Source organism: Lissotriton vulgaris, chromosome 10, assembly GCF_964263255.1.
Source record: "Lissotriton vulgaris chromosome 10, aLisVul1.2, whole genome shotgun sequence".
NCBI lineage: Eukaryota > Metazoa > Chordata > Amphibia > Caudata > Salamandridae > Lissotriton > Lissotriton vulgaris.
This window is the reverse complement of record NC_141698.1, coordinates 739,149,249-739,165,733: the sequence shown is the minus strand read 5'-3', so window position 1 is coordinate 739,165,733 and position 16,485 is coordinate 739,149,249. Positions and strand designations below refer to the sequence as shown.

The 16,485-nt window shown below is 43.2% G+C and overlaps 1 protein-coding gene across 1 annotated transcript in view; it reads left to right on the top strand.

The window, feature by feature from the left end:
• The window catches only part of RAB18 (RAB18, member RAS oncogene family), a 141,114-nt gene that overhangs the window by 93,354 nt on the left and 31,275 nt on the right, over positions 1 to 16,485 (top strand). Inside the window, exon 4 of the mRNA XM_086941606.1 lies at positions 10,931 to 11,003. Coding sequence (XP_086797732.1) covers positions 10,931 to 11,003 — 73 coding nt within the window. The remainder of the gene's footprint in view (positions 1 to 10,930; positions 11,004 to 16,485) is intronic.

Here is a 16,485-nt window from a genome sequence, read left to right as displayed (position 1 = left end):
ATTTATTTATGTTAAAAAAACATAAATAAAAATGTCAAGAGCAATGCCAATGGCTCTAACTTTAACAAAGGCAAAACCATTGCATTGTAAATGCTTGTTCTGGTTCCAAATGCCAGACTTCACATGAGACCTCTACAGCAGACTCTAGAGGATCAGTGGTCGCAAATCTCTAATCGCTGGGAGGACATTTTAACTCTACCTCTGTCTGTCTGGCTCCCCATCAGATGGTGGATGTGACACTCATCTCATCGTAGGAGACTGATGCGTCCCTTCAGTGATCGGGTGCTCCTATGGGGCCACTATAGATCCAAGGAATGTGGTCAGAGAAAGAGCAACTATACCACATAAACATGCTGGAGCTCAGCGCCGTGCATCTGGCTCTCAAGGCGTTTTTTCCTTCAATCAAATCGACTGCTCTGCTTGTTCAGACGGACAATACAACAACAATGTACTACCTGAACAAGCAGGGGGTGGGGTGGAATAGGTCCAGACCACAGTCGCTGGAAGCACAGGCGATTTGGAAGTGGCTTCTGGCACGAGACATGAAAATCTCTGCAATTCAGTTACCAGGCGTCCTCAACGTCCAATCAGACGGCCTAAGCAGGCATTTCACAGAGGCACACGGCTGGGTGCTAAAACAAGAAGTGGCGCAAGACATCTTCCACGACTGGGAAACACCAAACATCGATCTCTTCGTGGACGCAGAAAACGCAAAATGCTGCGTCTTCGCCTCCAGGTACCTGCAACCAGGATCCAAGGGGAATGCTCTGATGATAGACTGGTCAGAGACATTACTCTAGTCGGAGATTATCCTGGTTGCTCCAGAATGGCCTCGCCAGTGGTGGTACCTGGACCTTCATCTGTCCAAAGTGCCACACAGGAGGTTGCAATGTCATCCGGATCTGCCGACCAGGGCGGGCGGCAAGGTGTTCCATCTGAATCTGCCGTCCTTGAGGTTAGCAGCTTGGCTCCTGAGTTTATCCGCTATGGACATTTAGGTCTCTCCCAAGACTGCATGCAGATCCCAAAGGAGGCTAGGAGACCTTCTATGAGGAAGTCTTACGTTTTTAAGTGGAAGCGTTTTTACATGTGGTGTACTGCTGAGGGTCATGATCCTATTTGAGGTCAGGAACAGGTACTGTTACCATACTTACTGTATTTGACCAAAGCAGGTTTGCAATACTCCTCCATAAAGTTTCACCTGGCAGCGATAACACCATATAGAAAGTCTTCCACTCAGGCTTCTTTCTTTCAAATGCCTGTTAAGGATTTTCTGGAGGGTCTAAAAAAGGTCTATCCACCAGTTAGGTCTCCATCTCCTCCTTGGGAGCTTAATGTGGTCCTCTCTAAACTAATGGGTAACCCATTCAAACCCATTCACAAAGCTTCCCTTTAGCATCTTTCTTTTTTGGAGCGCCGGGACACCCCGTTGGGGTAGCTGTGCGCTATATAAAATACACTAAATAAATAACTAAATAAATTTCGTGGAAGACTGCTTTTCTTGTGGCAATCACATCTGCCCGCAGGGTGAGCGAGATACAAGCCTTATGCTCTACAGAGCCTTTTCTCGTTTTTTTCATACGAACAGAGTGGTGTTACGTACTCACCCGAGGTTCCTTCTTAAGGTGGTCTCGGAGTTTCACATCAACCAGTCGGTTACTCTTCCTACTTTCTTTGCAAACCCTGTCACTCCTGCGGAGAGAGAGCTCTGCACTCTCTAGATCTCAAAAGAGTGTTAAAATTCTATCTTGATAAAATAAAAAGTGTACGAAAGTCTGACCAACAGTTTGTGAATTATGGTCCATTGAATACTGGTTTCCCTTCCCCAAAAAGGTCATTTTCTAGATGGATAGTGTCATGTATCAAATTATCTTATCAACTGGCAAATCAGCAGCTCCGGGCAAGCCAAGGGTGCATTCTACAAGAGGCAAAGCTTCTACGATAGCAATGCTTAGAAATGTACCTATTCAAGAAATTTGTAAAGCAGCCACATGACGTTCGGTCCATACTTTTGCATGCCATTACTGCCTTGATTCTGACACTCAAGCGGATGCTCAATTTGGTCAAGCATCCTTGAGAAATTTGTTTGGGTAATATGTGTTTTGGTAAAATGGTTTGATATGCTGGTATTCGTCCCAGGGTATGAGGATGGGCTTGCTACTCTATTCAGTGCTTATGACTATTGATAAGTATCCCCTGGAAGAGAAGGATAAGTTACTTACCTGTAATCCTAGTTATCTTCCAGGGGTATGCTCATCAGTCATAAGCAACCTTCCCTCCGCCCCGGACGAATACCATAACCTTATATATGTATCTGTTACTCATACTGTGATTACACTGTTGTGAGCCGTCTAAAAGAACTGACCGAACTGTCACCTATGGTGCATGATGGGAGCCTGTGGGTTCCTGGAGGTCTTCAAGGCACAGCGTCAATTTTTCGATTGTTTCTATATGCAGCCTTTCTAGGCTAATCTGCCTCTATGGTCTTGCCTTTTTACCTTTGAAAATAAAGGTTGTGTGTTTCAAAGCAAACTCAAAGCAGTTTTTTTTGTATGTATCATAAGTATATCATGACTTGCATGTGTTTATTTTTTCAAATGTAAAAGATTTACAATGCAATTGTGGCAGTTTTACGCCTAGCGACATGTTTTCGGGGGGGGGGGGGTGTATATGTCTGTGTGTGTATATATGTGTATATGCATGTATATATAATATGCATATATGCATAATATATATATATATATATATGTATGTATATATATGTATATTACCTACTGGCGGTCGCCAGTAGGTAGTTATAGTTAGAATTTTTTTCAATGCAAAATCTCAAAATTCTATTTGGAATAACTTTGGCGTCGGTTGACGAATCTGCCTAAAAATTTCTTCAAATTTGCCTCGTCGAGCTCCGGTCCTTCCCTGAAAGTTCGAGGGGGATTCGTGAAGCGGAGGCCGAGATAAAAGGGGGGGTCCCAAATGTTAATTTCCATAGGGTGGTCGAACTCACTTTTAGCCCGAACGGCTGAATGGATTTCCACCAAACTTGGCAAAATTGTAGAGACTGGTAGCCCGATGTGCCTTTGCTATGTCTCAAGATATGTGCTCTAGTGTTTTTTGAGTAATTTAGGTTAAAACAAAATATATATCTATAAGCGCGCCCCGGGCGCGTACCGGGCGCGCCACGCGAGGTGCGCATGGAAGGCTGATTGGCTCTTGGGTGTCTGTAAACATTCGAAACAGTCCGGAGCGGCCGCCATCTTGTGTCTCGGTAAATCGAGACACAAGAGGTGGCAAAAACAAAGGGGGAAATGACCAAAAGGGGGCAGAGTAGACCCCCCCCCCCCGACCCCCTAGGTTTGATGTGGGGGCTAAAAAAGGGCCCCGCGGGGCAAAAACTTTTTTTTTTTTTGATTTTCGCAGGGGGGGCGCCCGGTACGCGCACCGGGGAGCGCACCGGGGAGCATACCATGGGGAAAAAAGAACAACACAATATGTAAGGAATATAGCTCTTTTTGGAGAATTGGAGGTAGTTCTAAAAGGAACTGGTTTTTTTTCTTTTTTAGTTTTTACATTTTTTTTACTTTTTCTGAACGTTTTTAAATTTTTGGGGTATTTTTTTCAGAACAAAAACAAAACTAGGGAATGCAAAACTGCTCAACAGGAGCAAAAAAAAAGGGGGAAAATTAGGGCTGAGGGGCGCAGCAGTGTTCCTCCCTCTTTCTAACAATCAGCTCAATGCTCTGCTCCCCATAACAGAGCAGTTGGTCACACTGCTTACAACGAATGGTAATATCTGCAAAAACAGGCTGAATATTTGGGATCATCACTGCTGGTCTTCCTCTCACCGATTATGTTGAAGCTCCGGTGGAAGTGGAGGGGCCATCGGGTGTTGGATTGCGAGCCAGGGCCCTGGTGCTCTCCCGTGCATAATTAATTGGGTGCCTCCTCTCAACATGCCTTATTAAAGTATCATTCCCGAAACTATACTTCCGGGTGGGATCCCCACGTGATAGGACAGTGTCACAAATTTTACAGGTGACTTTGGCTGCATTGCATTTTTTCTCCCCCTCTGGAAATGAGAAAAACTTCCATATGAATTGGTCCTTCACTTTTCTCTGTGGGGGGGCCTCAGGCAAGAATCAATCCGAAGAGTCTGAGGACTGGTCCTGGGAAGGGTTCTGGGAACCAGACATGGTTGAATTAGATTTTTTTGCAGGAACAGACAAGAGGTGTTGTCTCAGCAAAAGCAAACAGGTTGTGAGGGAAATGGGTGGGGAGTTTCCCTACTTGTGAAAAAAACTGTTATTAACCAATGAAAAGTGTTATTTTCAGGTCACATGACCCGACGCGCTAACGCTACGCGCCCCGGGGCGCGTCGCGTAAGCGCGTTGGATGCTTACGTTGCGCGATCGTATTCGCTCGAGTGCTTCCGGGTAAGCTTACGCCGTGCGTATCACGCGGACGCGGCTACGCGATACATCACGATTATGTTTTCGTTTGCGATATTGCCGCTTACGGGGCGCTCACCGGTGCGCGCACCGGGAGCGCTCCAAGGCAAAAAAAAAATATATACAAAAAAAAAATGTTGGCAAAATTGTAGGGACTGGTAGCTTGATGTGCCTTTGCTATGTCTCAAGATATATGCTCAAGTGGTTTTTACGAAAATTAACTTTGAAAAAAATATATATTGGCCTACATTGGGCTATATATATGTTAGATCCCAATGTAGCCCAAAGATGCCCACCAAAGACAAAAAAAACCAAATGTAGCCCAAATATCAGCCAGATGTAGCCCAAATATAGCCCAATGACAGAATGTCCCAGAGTGTTCTAAAGAACAACTAGAGCGCTAACAGTCTTACATATAAACTGAGACTTATAGTTAGGAATTAGCATTTAAAAAACCTTTGAAATTCACTGAAAAAACCATAGGTTTCGAACCAGTTATAGTTAGGAATTAGCATTTAAAAAACCTATTAAATTCACTGAAAAAACCATAGGTTTCACACCAGTTATAGTTAGCTGGAAATTTTACTGACATAAAATCATTGAAATTCCCACGTTATAGTTAGTTGGACTCACTATAACTTGCGCGTGCAATGCACTGCTGATGACGTCACATATTACATCACTCATGACACCTGGTGTGAAACCTATGGTTTTTTCAGTGAATATATATATATATATATATATATATATGCCATAGAACATGACAATGATCTTAATGTTCTCCAGTACTTTGTAATTGACAGTGTCCTCGCTAATAAAAGAGGAGGCAACAGGGAGAAATTGCTCCGACAGTTGGAGACCAAATACATTTTGAAGCTCGATACGAAGACCGCAAGAGGTTTGAACATTTGTGAGGATTTACACCATTACCTTTAATCCTCTATATCCTCGTGGTAAAATAGATGAGCTGTAGTGTAGGGTATTGTAGGGCATTTTTGTACAAATGTCCATATCTTTGGTTTAATTCTATTTTTAGACTACTATGATATTGGACTTTATAGTTATTTATTCAGGGTTTAGTCTTATATTTCCATCTGGTGTCCGATGTATATGTTTTATCATGAATTTATATTTTTATGAATTTATGGTTTTATACTTTTTATTGGCGCCATTTGCACAGGTATTTTTGACCCTTTCTCATCTAAAAGAAAGTAGCCTATTAAATAGTTGATATGATTGCCAATGGGTCTGGTCTTTGCACTGATCCTTATAATGATGTTTAGATAGTTCTGATTTGTTGCTGGTTTTTCTGCAAGAGAAATATATTATGAAGATTGATTTATCTATTCTACTCCCTTCTCCCTTTCCCAACACAGTTTTATTTAATAGTAAGAGGTTCCTGGCTGGGAATGTCTTTTGCACTTTAATTTTAGCACTTTACACTTCAGCACTTTAGATTGTCATTGACCTGTGCGAGGATAAAATACATACATTAATAATCACTAAAAGTACTCAACTGGTGCTTCTAAAATACGTCTACCCCGGTGTACCTTATCCTAAGTCTAGTACAAGGGAAGAAGTAAGTGAGGAGTAGCTTAGTTTTAGTATTCTTTACCTCAGCATGAGCCTCTTGGATTGTAGCAAATTTCGGTATTCTGCTATTTCTTGGGAGTCCACTTGGCCTACTACTTATTATTAGCCACATGATTTTGGTTTTACCAGGTCGATGGATACAACTCTGTTCTCCCTTTTACCAAGGCGTACATAATATAGGAACAGAGAGTACAGACCGGTACAGAAGTTCTAGAGTTATTAGGGCAGACAGTACATACAGGCAGTTATGTCGGTATATAAACTTTAACCCCTTCGCTGCTGATGACGAGCTCAGCTCGTCATCAGCCACGGTGGTCGTGTGCCGATGACGAAATGAGCTCGTCATGTAACATTGCTGTTTGAATTTTGCCGCACAGCGGAAAAATTACAGCCGCAGCAATGTGGTTAAGGGAGTTTAAATCAATTTGTATTATGCAGGGATGCACAAATTTGTACTCCATTGAATTTGCCTTTTTTATAGATAGAAATGTAAATCCAGAAATATGGGACAACTGAATTGTATATCTATTTATTGATCGATTTTTGCCGTATGTGTACAATGATATGATCTCTTTGTACATAGCAATGTAATCCCTGCAATATGGGACATTTGTAATGTGTATCCATTTACTATTCGATTTTTGCTGTATTTGCACAGTAATTTGAACCTCACATCATTAATTTATGCTCCAGTATGTATGTATTTGTTCATATCTCTGGTTATTTTTATAGTAATAACTATGTTTGTTCCATTCGTGTACAACGCCAGGCTGCTTTCCTATAATTGACCCTGGGTTAAAGTCTTTTTTCCATGGGCATTAGGGGTCAGTTGACAAATCTTCTACTTTCTATTGGTGGTTAGTAATTTAAATTGTGTTTGGCTCTAATCACTTTCATCTGGTGAGCAAGGCGACTGAGTTCGCCGAAACAAGTCAGATTGTGGCACTTATGATTCACTTGTAAATGAAAATTAAAATATTCTGCAAACGCTAACCTGATTGGAGTGTCCGTTTCTCCATGGAGGTGCTTTCTGGCATTTTTTGGAGCATTGATTGATTATATGTAGATATATGCACATTATTGGCTATTGCTCCGGGGTCCCTGCACGTGGGCGTGACTTTTCAGTACTTATGACTTAGATGAGTATACCCCTGGAAGAAAACTAGGATTACAGGTAAGTAACTTATCCTTCTCAAATACTGCATTTCAGCTCAAGAACACTTTGCGGCATACTGAATTATTCCCTGGTGTTGCATACCAAACCTCACGATTGAAAGGGACCTGATAAACAAAGGCACATTTCAAACTATACCATATATTAGAACATTGGAACATTAGAAGCTCCATTTAAAAACCATGGAGTTCTCCGGGCTAATAATGGCAGGTATAAGCCTGGAACTCCAACATTCCAATGCTTCTTTGTTGCTGTGAACAAAGGCTTCAGGGAGCCTGAGGGGATTTCAATCCCCTCGCACTCCCTGAAGCCTGTGTTTAATTTGTAAGAACATTCTGCCTTCTAGTGGCAGAATGTTCTAATAGCCTTATAGCCCTTCATAGCAGGGCTATACCGGCTATTAAAGTCCAGCTGCCTTGTTAAAGTCCCTCACCTTCGGCTTGGGCCTTTAACGCTGCAGCAGGCCTTTAATAACCAGAATAGCCTGCTACGGCAAGATATAAGGCTATATTCAACAGCCCAAGCCTTCCTCCCAATCCACATGATGATGAGATGCACACACTGAGCCAGGTGGAAACCAACAGGAAGCAAGAACATTTTATTCCATACTCGCCCTCAATACCTTTGCCAAGAAGCCCACCACTGTCTTTGGCACTAGACACTTTAGTGATGGAGGCAGAGTCTTGCAAATAGATAATCCCATTAAGAAACGTACTTAAAGAAGGAAAGTTTATCTGGTTGGACATGTCCAGAGAGTTGCTTGCCCCTAATACATTAGAAATTCTAGCATATTTCAGGATGCGTCGGGCTGCCAAAGCCACGTTTTGAACAATCGCAAAGGAGGCCTCCCTCCCTCCCCCGTTGAATGACTGAAGCAACTATTAGAATTGTCTAGTACTAGACGGTGGGTCTCAAATGTATATACTCTATTCATAATGGCATGCATGAACATTGTACATCCTGCCAGAAAAGATGGAAAGTGGACTAGGAAATGGAAATCGTCATTTTACAACAATTAGTCTGTTTTTGTTATCAAAGTAAGTGTCCCTGGATTATCGCCACATGTTAAGCCATTTCAAGTCCAAAATCGAGTTTATTGCTCAGCTGCATAAAATAGAACATGCTATTAGCCCTGAATGCCAGGAATGTTCTTTTGTAGAAGCTGATTTTTCCCATCTGTCTGCATATGTTTAGGCATAGCAGACTATTGTTAAAATGTGGTGGCCGTTCCTCATAAAATTCTGGGCACTACTTTTGAATTGACACCCCTAAATGCCATACTAAGATATGTATCTTTAGTAGAACTCTCATACAAGAAACTAACTAATACTATCAAACATTAGGAACAGCACAAGAGGATGAATTATATTGCTCTTTTGATTCATTCACCATGCTTAGATGTTGGGAAATCAAGATCACTCATTTGGGACCTATAGCTTAGGGAAATGCACCTTGGACTTTAGAATACATACGTTGGTCAGGTATATCCCAAGAGGGTTCAAGAGATGCCACTACATGGGATAGATTATTCATCTGAATTGAAATAATTTTTTTATTAATGTTGCTGTCTACAACTTACCTGATGTAGCCTAGAACTTACTGTTCTGACTATATCAAGTGGAAAATTCAAAATAAAGTTTAAAATAGAGGGTTTTACTTTTGTTGAGGTAAGTTTTGATTGCAAAATGCATAGATGATTTTGAAGAAATGCTTGACTGAGTATGATACGTGGAGATGTTTTGGTTGTAGTGGAATTTCTCTACCTATATGATAGTGATTCTGTCAGTTGTGTATTGCCTTTGTATATATGTGTTCATGTATTTGGGATTTCTGTAGTGCAAACCTAGGCAGCAAAGCTCTATACATGGACAAAGGCAAGCCTAAAGTCAACGTAATAGTAGATGAACTCCAGTTGTGGGTGGTTAATGTATTGTGATGTAGTGCTCCTTAAAGAGCTGACTCTTACAATTAGTTACTAAATGGAGCAGGTCCTGATGAAAAAGGAGATGTTCTTGTTGAGTGCATAGATGCAAAAGGCCTGTTATCTTGTTGTGTCTTGTTGTTCTTGACAAAGTAGGAATTCTGTCTTGGTTGGTTTGTTTCAGGAAGATGCTGGACATCCAGGTTTGGATGAAGAGCAACCAGTGCTTGGGGCGTTGAATGTCTGAAACAGATGGGACTTTGAAGTAGATTTGTGTGTCACTGGTGAATCTTGATGCTGGTATCTGTGAGTAGAGCACCATGCGGTTTCATGTAAAAGCTGAAGCTGAAGGTGACTGTTGACTGTATGGAATCCAGGGAAACCTCAGGCTTGATAGGGATCTTTAGTGTCTGGGAGGTACCCACGTACACAAGCTGATGTTGGTTGAAAAAGTGAGAGAAGAACCAGTGAAAGACCTTGCTGGTGAATCCCATTATCAATTTGAGTGTGTGCATAGTGGGGGCATGGTCGACTGTTTCAAAAGCATTTGAGATTTACGGCAATATCAACAGGCAGGGGTCATCTTCATCTATAGTCAAGGGGACATAGTCTACGATGTGTAAGGTGATGGTCTCCATGCTGCATCTTCCTCTAAAGTCAGACTGATAGTCGTGCAGGAGACTGTTAGCATTGATGTAATCTTGAAGTTGAACATAGACTACTTTCTCAATGATCTTGCCAATTAATGGTAGTTGAGTAATGGGCCAGTAGTTAACTATGTCATTAGTGTATAGTGTAGGTTACTTGTTAGGAGTAGAATGATTTAGCCAGTTTAGAAGCTTATGGGATGATGCTTGAAAGAGGGAGGCAGTCTTCTTTGGAGATTCCTTTTCTAATTATGATTTAATGTTTTCCTAAGAACACCAAAGCTCTCCTAGGTATTGCTGAAATACAATATCATTCTATCCAGAATAGCACCCTTTCATATATGAACCTGAACCCAAGGTAATAGCTAACATGGGTAGCACATGGATTACAATTTTATTTTATTAAATGTATATTTGTTTTCCTGTTAAAATATACTTCATTAATAAAAAACATACATATGCTAATCACTGTAAAACAAAACAGCCAATGTATTAGTCTTTAAAAACTAAATAATCATCCATAATACATCACTCTACAATTATAAACCACATTTTCGTATAAATGTATTCAATGCAGGTAAATTTTGAAATCTAGATTTGAATTTTAGTCACCAAGACAGGTTTCTGGAAAGCACCGAATTGCTTAACTGTAGAGTGATCTTGCCACCATTTCTTAATAGTACCTAGAAGGGCTATCTGGCTTTAAGGTCGTTATTCATGTCGCTGTGAGCTTGGCTTCACCATCTCCGCGGTTTCCTTTTTACGATGATTATAGAATATGTATCTGTGCAGCAGAAACTGGTGTTTTTTCAGGTTAATAGCACTATTCTGTGGTAATCACTTGAATTTGCGTTGTAGTAATAACTGCATGAATTTACGTTCGGCCACTTTAATTTTTACTGGCATGACATAAATGCAAGGAGCTGTAGTGCGTGTTTACTGAAAGGGCTGCAGCTCTTCAAATACAGTATTTATTTTTGTTTAAATGAAAAGGGAAAGGAAAAAAGGCAGCAGATGGCGCTACAGGCACATGTATTTTATTAAAAACTCTTAATGCTGCTGCAGTCCTTTCCAGTGACCGTGATTTGCAATTGAATTATATATATTGATTTTGTACTTTTGCGTGTTTTATGTTCTGTGGTTAAATTAGGACACTGCAGGGCAGGAACGGTTCAGAACTTTGACACCCAGTTATTACAGAGGTGCCCAAGGTGTAATTTTAGGTAAGCACAAATATTTTAATACTTTGAACATTATTTGCTTGTATTTAAAAAGTAATACACTTTTTTGACACGATTCTTTACTTGTTTTGGTAAATGATAAAAAGTAAATGTATCCCAAAAATCTAATAAATGCATAAAGTATTGCAAAAAAATGTGGGTGACCTAGGAAAGCCACCCAGTTCGTATTAATAGAAATAGAGTAAAACTACAGCATCATTTTTCAACATGGATTTGGCTTAGATAACAAGCCCCATCAAGCCAAATTTGTGGTTGGTAGGGTGCCATTTACCCCGGGGCCTCCATATTTGCGCCGGGTTCGCGTTAAGGGATAGAGGAGTTCCGGTAATCAGGGGCCTTTATCAATTGCTGGATCAGAGGAGAAAAGGAAGGGAATGGGGGTTGAAGGTGCTATGATCGTGGCAGTTTACATTCGGGGCAATGAGGATTAATCAGTCTCCAGTTTTGCTCCCTGAATGAAGAGCTCCATTATGCTGTATGTATTTAGATTTTTATATATATAAAACAAACAGCAGCCACGGACAGCAACACTGACTTTTCAGGCAGTTAAAATTTATTATGCAAAAGAATAGCAATCTGGCAACCACTCTGCGCGTTTCAGGACTTGCTCCCTTGATCACGATATATACTGCTCCTGGGTCTCCCACAAGTCGAAGGATCACTCTAACAGCTGATAAAGGTATGACCCTTAACCTTTGTTGAAATGGTATGAACAGTTCAGGCTGCGCATCCAGGAAATGCAGGACCTCCGTCTGCCTGACGCGTTTCGAAATAAATTTCTTCCTCAGAGGCTTGAATGACGAAGTTCACGTGCGCCACTCCCACGCACTGCTAAATGGGTCCTGTCACGCCCAAAGCCTTGTGGGAGTAGTAGTGTTCTATACCTCAAATGGTTGCACTGGAATTTACTGCCGCTCTGAATGAGCCCAAAGCTCCGAATGAGCCTGCGCCCGCGTTGCTGTTCTCATCCAGATCAGCTGCTCCAAGAGAGAATGGTGAGACTCCATTCTCCTGGCCCCCGTGTTTGTCAGGGTGGTGCTCCTTCACGGCAGGGCTGCCGCTTTTCACATACTGCTTCTGGGTCTCCCAGAAGTCGAAGGATCACACTAACAGCTGATAAAGGTATGACCCTTGGGTGCCTGTTTTTATGCACTGGTCAGTGGAGCCACCCTGCCCCCTCATCAGGCTGCCTCCCCCGGGGAGTGGCAAGCCAATCCCGCTCCAGGGGACTAGCAGAAGAGTGAGGTCTAGGCCCCGGAAAGGCAGACTATAGCGCGGATTCCCAATCAGCACAACGTACGGCAGCCCTGAGTTTTTGAATGCTGACTTGAATTTCCTAATGTTGTCTTACTAGTCTTTATTTCAAAATATGTATTGAGGTGTGCGTAAAGTAGATGTTCTGCATTGGGGGTTTGAATCTACTGCGTATTTGAGTTTTGTGTTGGTGCAAAGGTATTGCCTCCCCAGGCAGTTACCCCTCCCCTCCCTGCCCTGTCCTTGTTGGGCCGGGTTCCCTGTCTGCTCCTGCTGTGGCAACGTGCTCGGCCAACCACCTGGTCCTTGTTGCCGTGGTGTGGTCGCTGACTGATTTTGCTGTAGATGAATGTAAGGACGCATTTGGGTTGGTCTGGGCTCCCATCTTCTCAGGCAATCCTGCATGGTGGGGAAGTTCCATTTGGGATCTCCCCCTCCGTGTCGGATGCAGTCTTCAGTGATGGCCATGTCATCTGGTTCAAAGAATTCCTCCTCCAGCCAGCTGCTGTCCTATTGACCTTCCTTTCGGTCCAACAGGCTAGCAGGTGGCAAAAAGGCCACTCAAAGACTTCGTCTTCTTCTGTAGTCACTATCTCTCTGGTTTGTCTGACCGGCGCGGTCAGGGGGGAGCAGTGGGTGTCTTCGTTGATTCTGTCCTCGAGTGCTCGTTCGACCTGCCTTCTGAAGTCTGTGATGTAGTCTTGGCAGCCAGTCATCCCTCCACTAAGACGGTATACGCCTGTCGATGGAACAACTTTGTGGCATAGTGCACAGCAAAGGCTGTAGATCCCCTTTCTGCCCCTCTTTCTGAGGTTCTCTTGTTCCTCCTTTCTTTGGCCCAGTAGGGCTCTGCTCTGGGCACTATCAAGGGCCATCTCTCGGCCATCTCTGCCTTCTATCGCCTTCCAGATCCGCCTTCTCTTCAAGTCCCCAGTTGTAAATCGCTTCTTGAAAGGCATAACTCCTCTCTTTCCTCCTATTCCCTTCACTATGCTTTGTGGGACTTGAACCTGGTTTTAACCTAATTAATGTGTGCTCCCTTTGAGCCGCTTCACAACTGTCCTTTGAGGCTTTAAACTCTCAAAACTGCATTCCTGCTGGCAATCACATCTGCCAGACGAGTGAGTGAGCTCCAGGCACTTTCTTCAAAGCCTCCTTTCTATCTGTGCATCCGGACAAAGTTGTCCTTAGGACTCGTCCATCCTATCTGTCCCAGGTTGTCACTGCCTTTCACATCGGGCAGGCCATCACTTTACCCACCTTCTTTCCGCCTCTGAATCCTTCGAAGGAGGAAGAAAGGCTCCACCGTCTGGACCCAAAATGTGCGCTTTCCTTTTATCTGGATCGCGCCAAACAGTTCCGGATGGATGAAATGAAAAATACATTTGTTAAGCGGATGGCTACCCGAAGGCATCCAAGCACTAAGGAAGCCTAGTAGTGGAAGTCAGCTGAACTAGGGAAATAGCCAGGATTTTAACAATTTACGGATTGCAAGATGGGTAGGTTCCTTTCGTAGGTAAAGAGGGAGATTGTTCCAGAGTTTAGCTGCATTATAAGAAAACAAACAACCCCTACTTCTGGCTTTCCTAATCCTAGGAACACTGGCAAGGTGCAGGTCATCTGAGCGGAGGAGTCTGTTAGCATGGTAGGGCCGAACTATAGAATGATTGATGGCCGGGCCTTTTCCGGAAAACGATTTGTGGACAGTACACATTGTCTTGAAATGAACTCTTTCCTTGGTAGGGAGCCAGTGGAGAGCCTTAAAAGTAGGTTTTGCTGATTGCCCGTGAAGGAAGGAGGGGAAGAACCTTACGAAGCATCTTTAAGGTGACATAACATGAGGCCGCCACATTACGTGCTTGAACCTTGAAAGTCCGGTCCTGATCAAGCCATATACCCAGGCTTTTTATCTAGGTCCTGGGGGTCGGGACGGGCCCAGAGCGGCCAGCCACATTATGTTCAGATCAACGGGGACAAATTCCCAAGAATAATAGTCAGTTTTTTCCCCAATCAATTTAAAAAAGGAGTAATTTATCCATTTAGCTACCCCTTCCAAGCAAGGGCAAAGGCTCGAAGGAGAGTTAGGGGCATGGTTGAGACTCACCACGAGTTGCGTGTCGTCTGCATAGGTCACTATGTGTATCCCGAATGGCAGCACAATCTCCGCTAACGGGCGCATATAAATGTTAACAGCATTAAAAATGCAATAGGTCTCACCTTTCATTAAGTTAAAGCCATTTGCTTTGCTATACAATAACATTAGCAAAGCAAATTGCTTTAACTTAATCAAAGGCGAGACCTGTTGGATTTTTAATGCTTGTTTTGATGCAGACTTCCAGGTAACTTGTAGTGCAACATCTCCTACGATACTTCTCCCATGCCGTGCACAGTGCTGGAGGGGCCCCCTGGAGCTCGCCCCCCACCCCGGCGCTGCAGGGGCTATTGTTACGCCCCTGGGTGCTCATGTAAAGCGCTCTGATACCTTCGGGTCAAGTTTGCGCTATAAAAACCTCGGAGGAAAAAAAACTCAACTTGTGTTGCTGCCACCGAAACACATAAGCGATTAAAAGTAGAATTTTACATCATATAATCCAATGGCTAAAAAAGTTCATAGCCGGAAACCGAGCAGTGCAAACGTACGGAGAGTGCAACTCTATCTTATCTAGTTACAAGGACTCACCATAGAATAGATGCTGCATTATGCATGAAGTTCTGCGAGTCTGTTGTTGCCTGGCAGCCGGGAGGGCATGGTTATAAATGCGTTATATCCTGAACGTAGAAGAATGAATTGGGCCGCGTCTCAAACGAAAACTAGCCTTTATTTTATATTGCATGCAAGTTCCTGTTTATTTCAATTCACTACCTGAAAATGTTCCACGCGCCACCCCCTTTCGCCCACACAGTAGTGCAATTCATTTTGGGAAGTTTGGTAGGAACATCTGTTTGCTAACGGAGATTTAAATGTTCTGTAGCGTCTAGTGTGTTGTATTTTTTTTCGGGTATTGTTCCCACGACTAGAATGTGTTCTTAATAAGAGGTAGACATTAGAAGACCTCTTAAAACCTTCTTTGTTGCTCCATTTAGTGGTAACATAATGGGGGGAGAGCAGCCACCAATCAAGATTTGTGTCTCTTTTTTGTCTGTCAACGTCTTAACCATCTTAGGTTTTGTGTGCGGGAAGTTTGTCCTTGGCTAGTTCCCATACTTTTGGTGTTTGCAACCAATGCTCGGGATAACCATGTTGCAGGTGAGAGGGGGAGTGTTTGTTGAGGGGAAAGGGATTTGGATCAAATGAAGTCCTTCCTTTAAGAGCACTGAGTGGGCTCCGCTCTAGTCTTAAACAAAACTGTGGAGGTCACGCACAGGTATCGTTTCAAAGAGTATAATATTATACGGTGGGAATCGGGTACAGTCAGCCGAGCAGGGGCCATGTTAAAATTAGGCAAGAAAATAGTCAAAGAGCACTTAGTTCGGATGTCTCTCAATAGACAGGGTTTTTATAAAAAGATTATACCCACACGCGCGTGCCTTACAGTAAACCGAATTAGCTCACCAAGAAAGCAGTAAAAGGACAAGCTCTGAGAATAGTTACTGGCATTAGTGTCTACAACGGAAAGTCGCGTCCTTTGCTGACAGAGCTGGCGCGTTCAAAACACTGTAAATTGGGGAAGAAACAGCAATACATCTAGAGACCTGCCTCCTAAAAGCGCGCTCTCCAGCTCGGGACACGATGGCAGCGCAGCTCGCTCGGCACACGATGGAGAACGCGGCCGCGTACGTTGTTAGGTTTGGACAAGTGATGAGAGCAGCCATCTTTGCCCATCCCTATGCGTGCATATAAGGCTTTGAGAATCGATTGCAAAAGGCACTCGCATGGCGAGAGCAGCGCATACGCTTCTATCGCCAGGTGAGACCTAAAAAGGGTGGGACTCTGGGATGACCCCTGGGGAACTCCGCAGCAGAGTGGCGCCTGGTTTGAGGCCACATCGGCGTCAAAGACCTAGAAGGATCTATGGTCCAGGAAGGATTTCAGCCATGCCAAGGCGGCCACGGTCACCCACAGTCTTCTGAGTCAATGGACCAGGATTTGGTGTTTGACCGTATCAAAGGCTGCACTGAGGTCAAGAAGAATGACCACAGTGGTGCCTACTGTGTCCAATATGTTTTTAGACTACTGAGAGCAGGGCTCTTTCTGTTCCTTGAAAAGGGC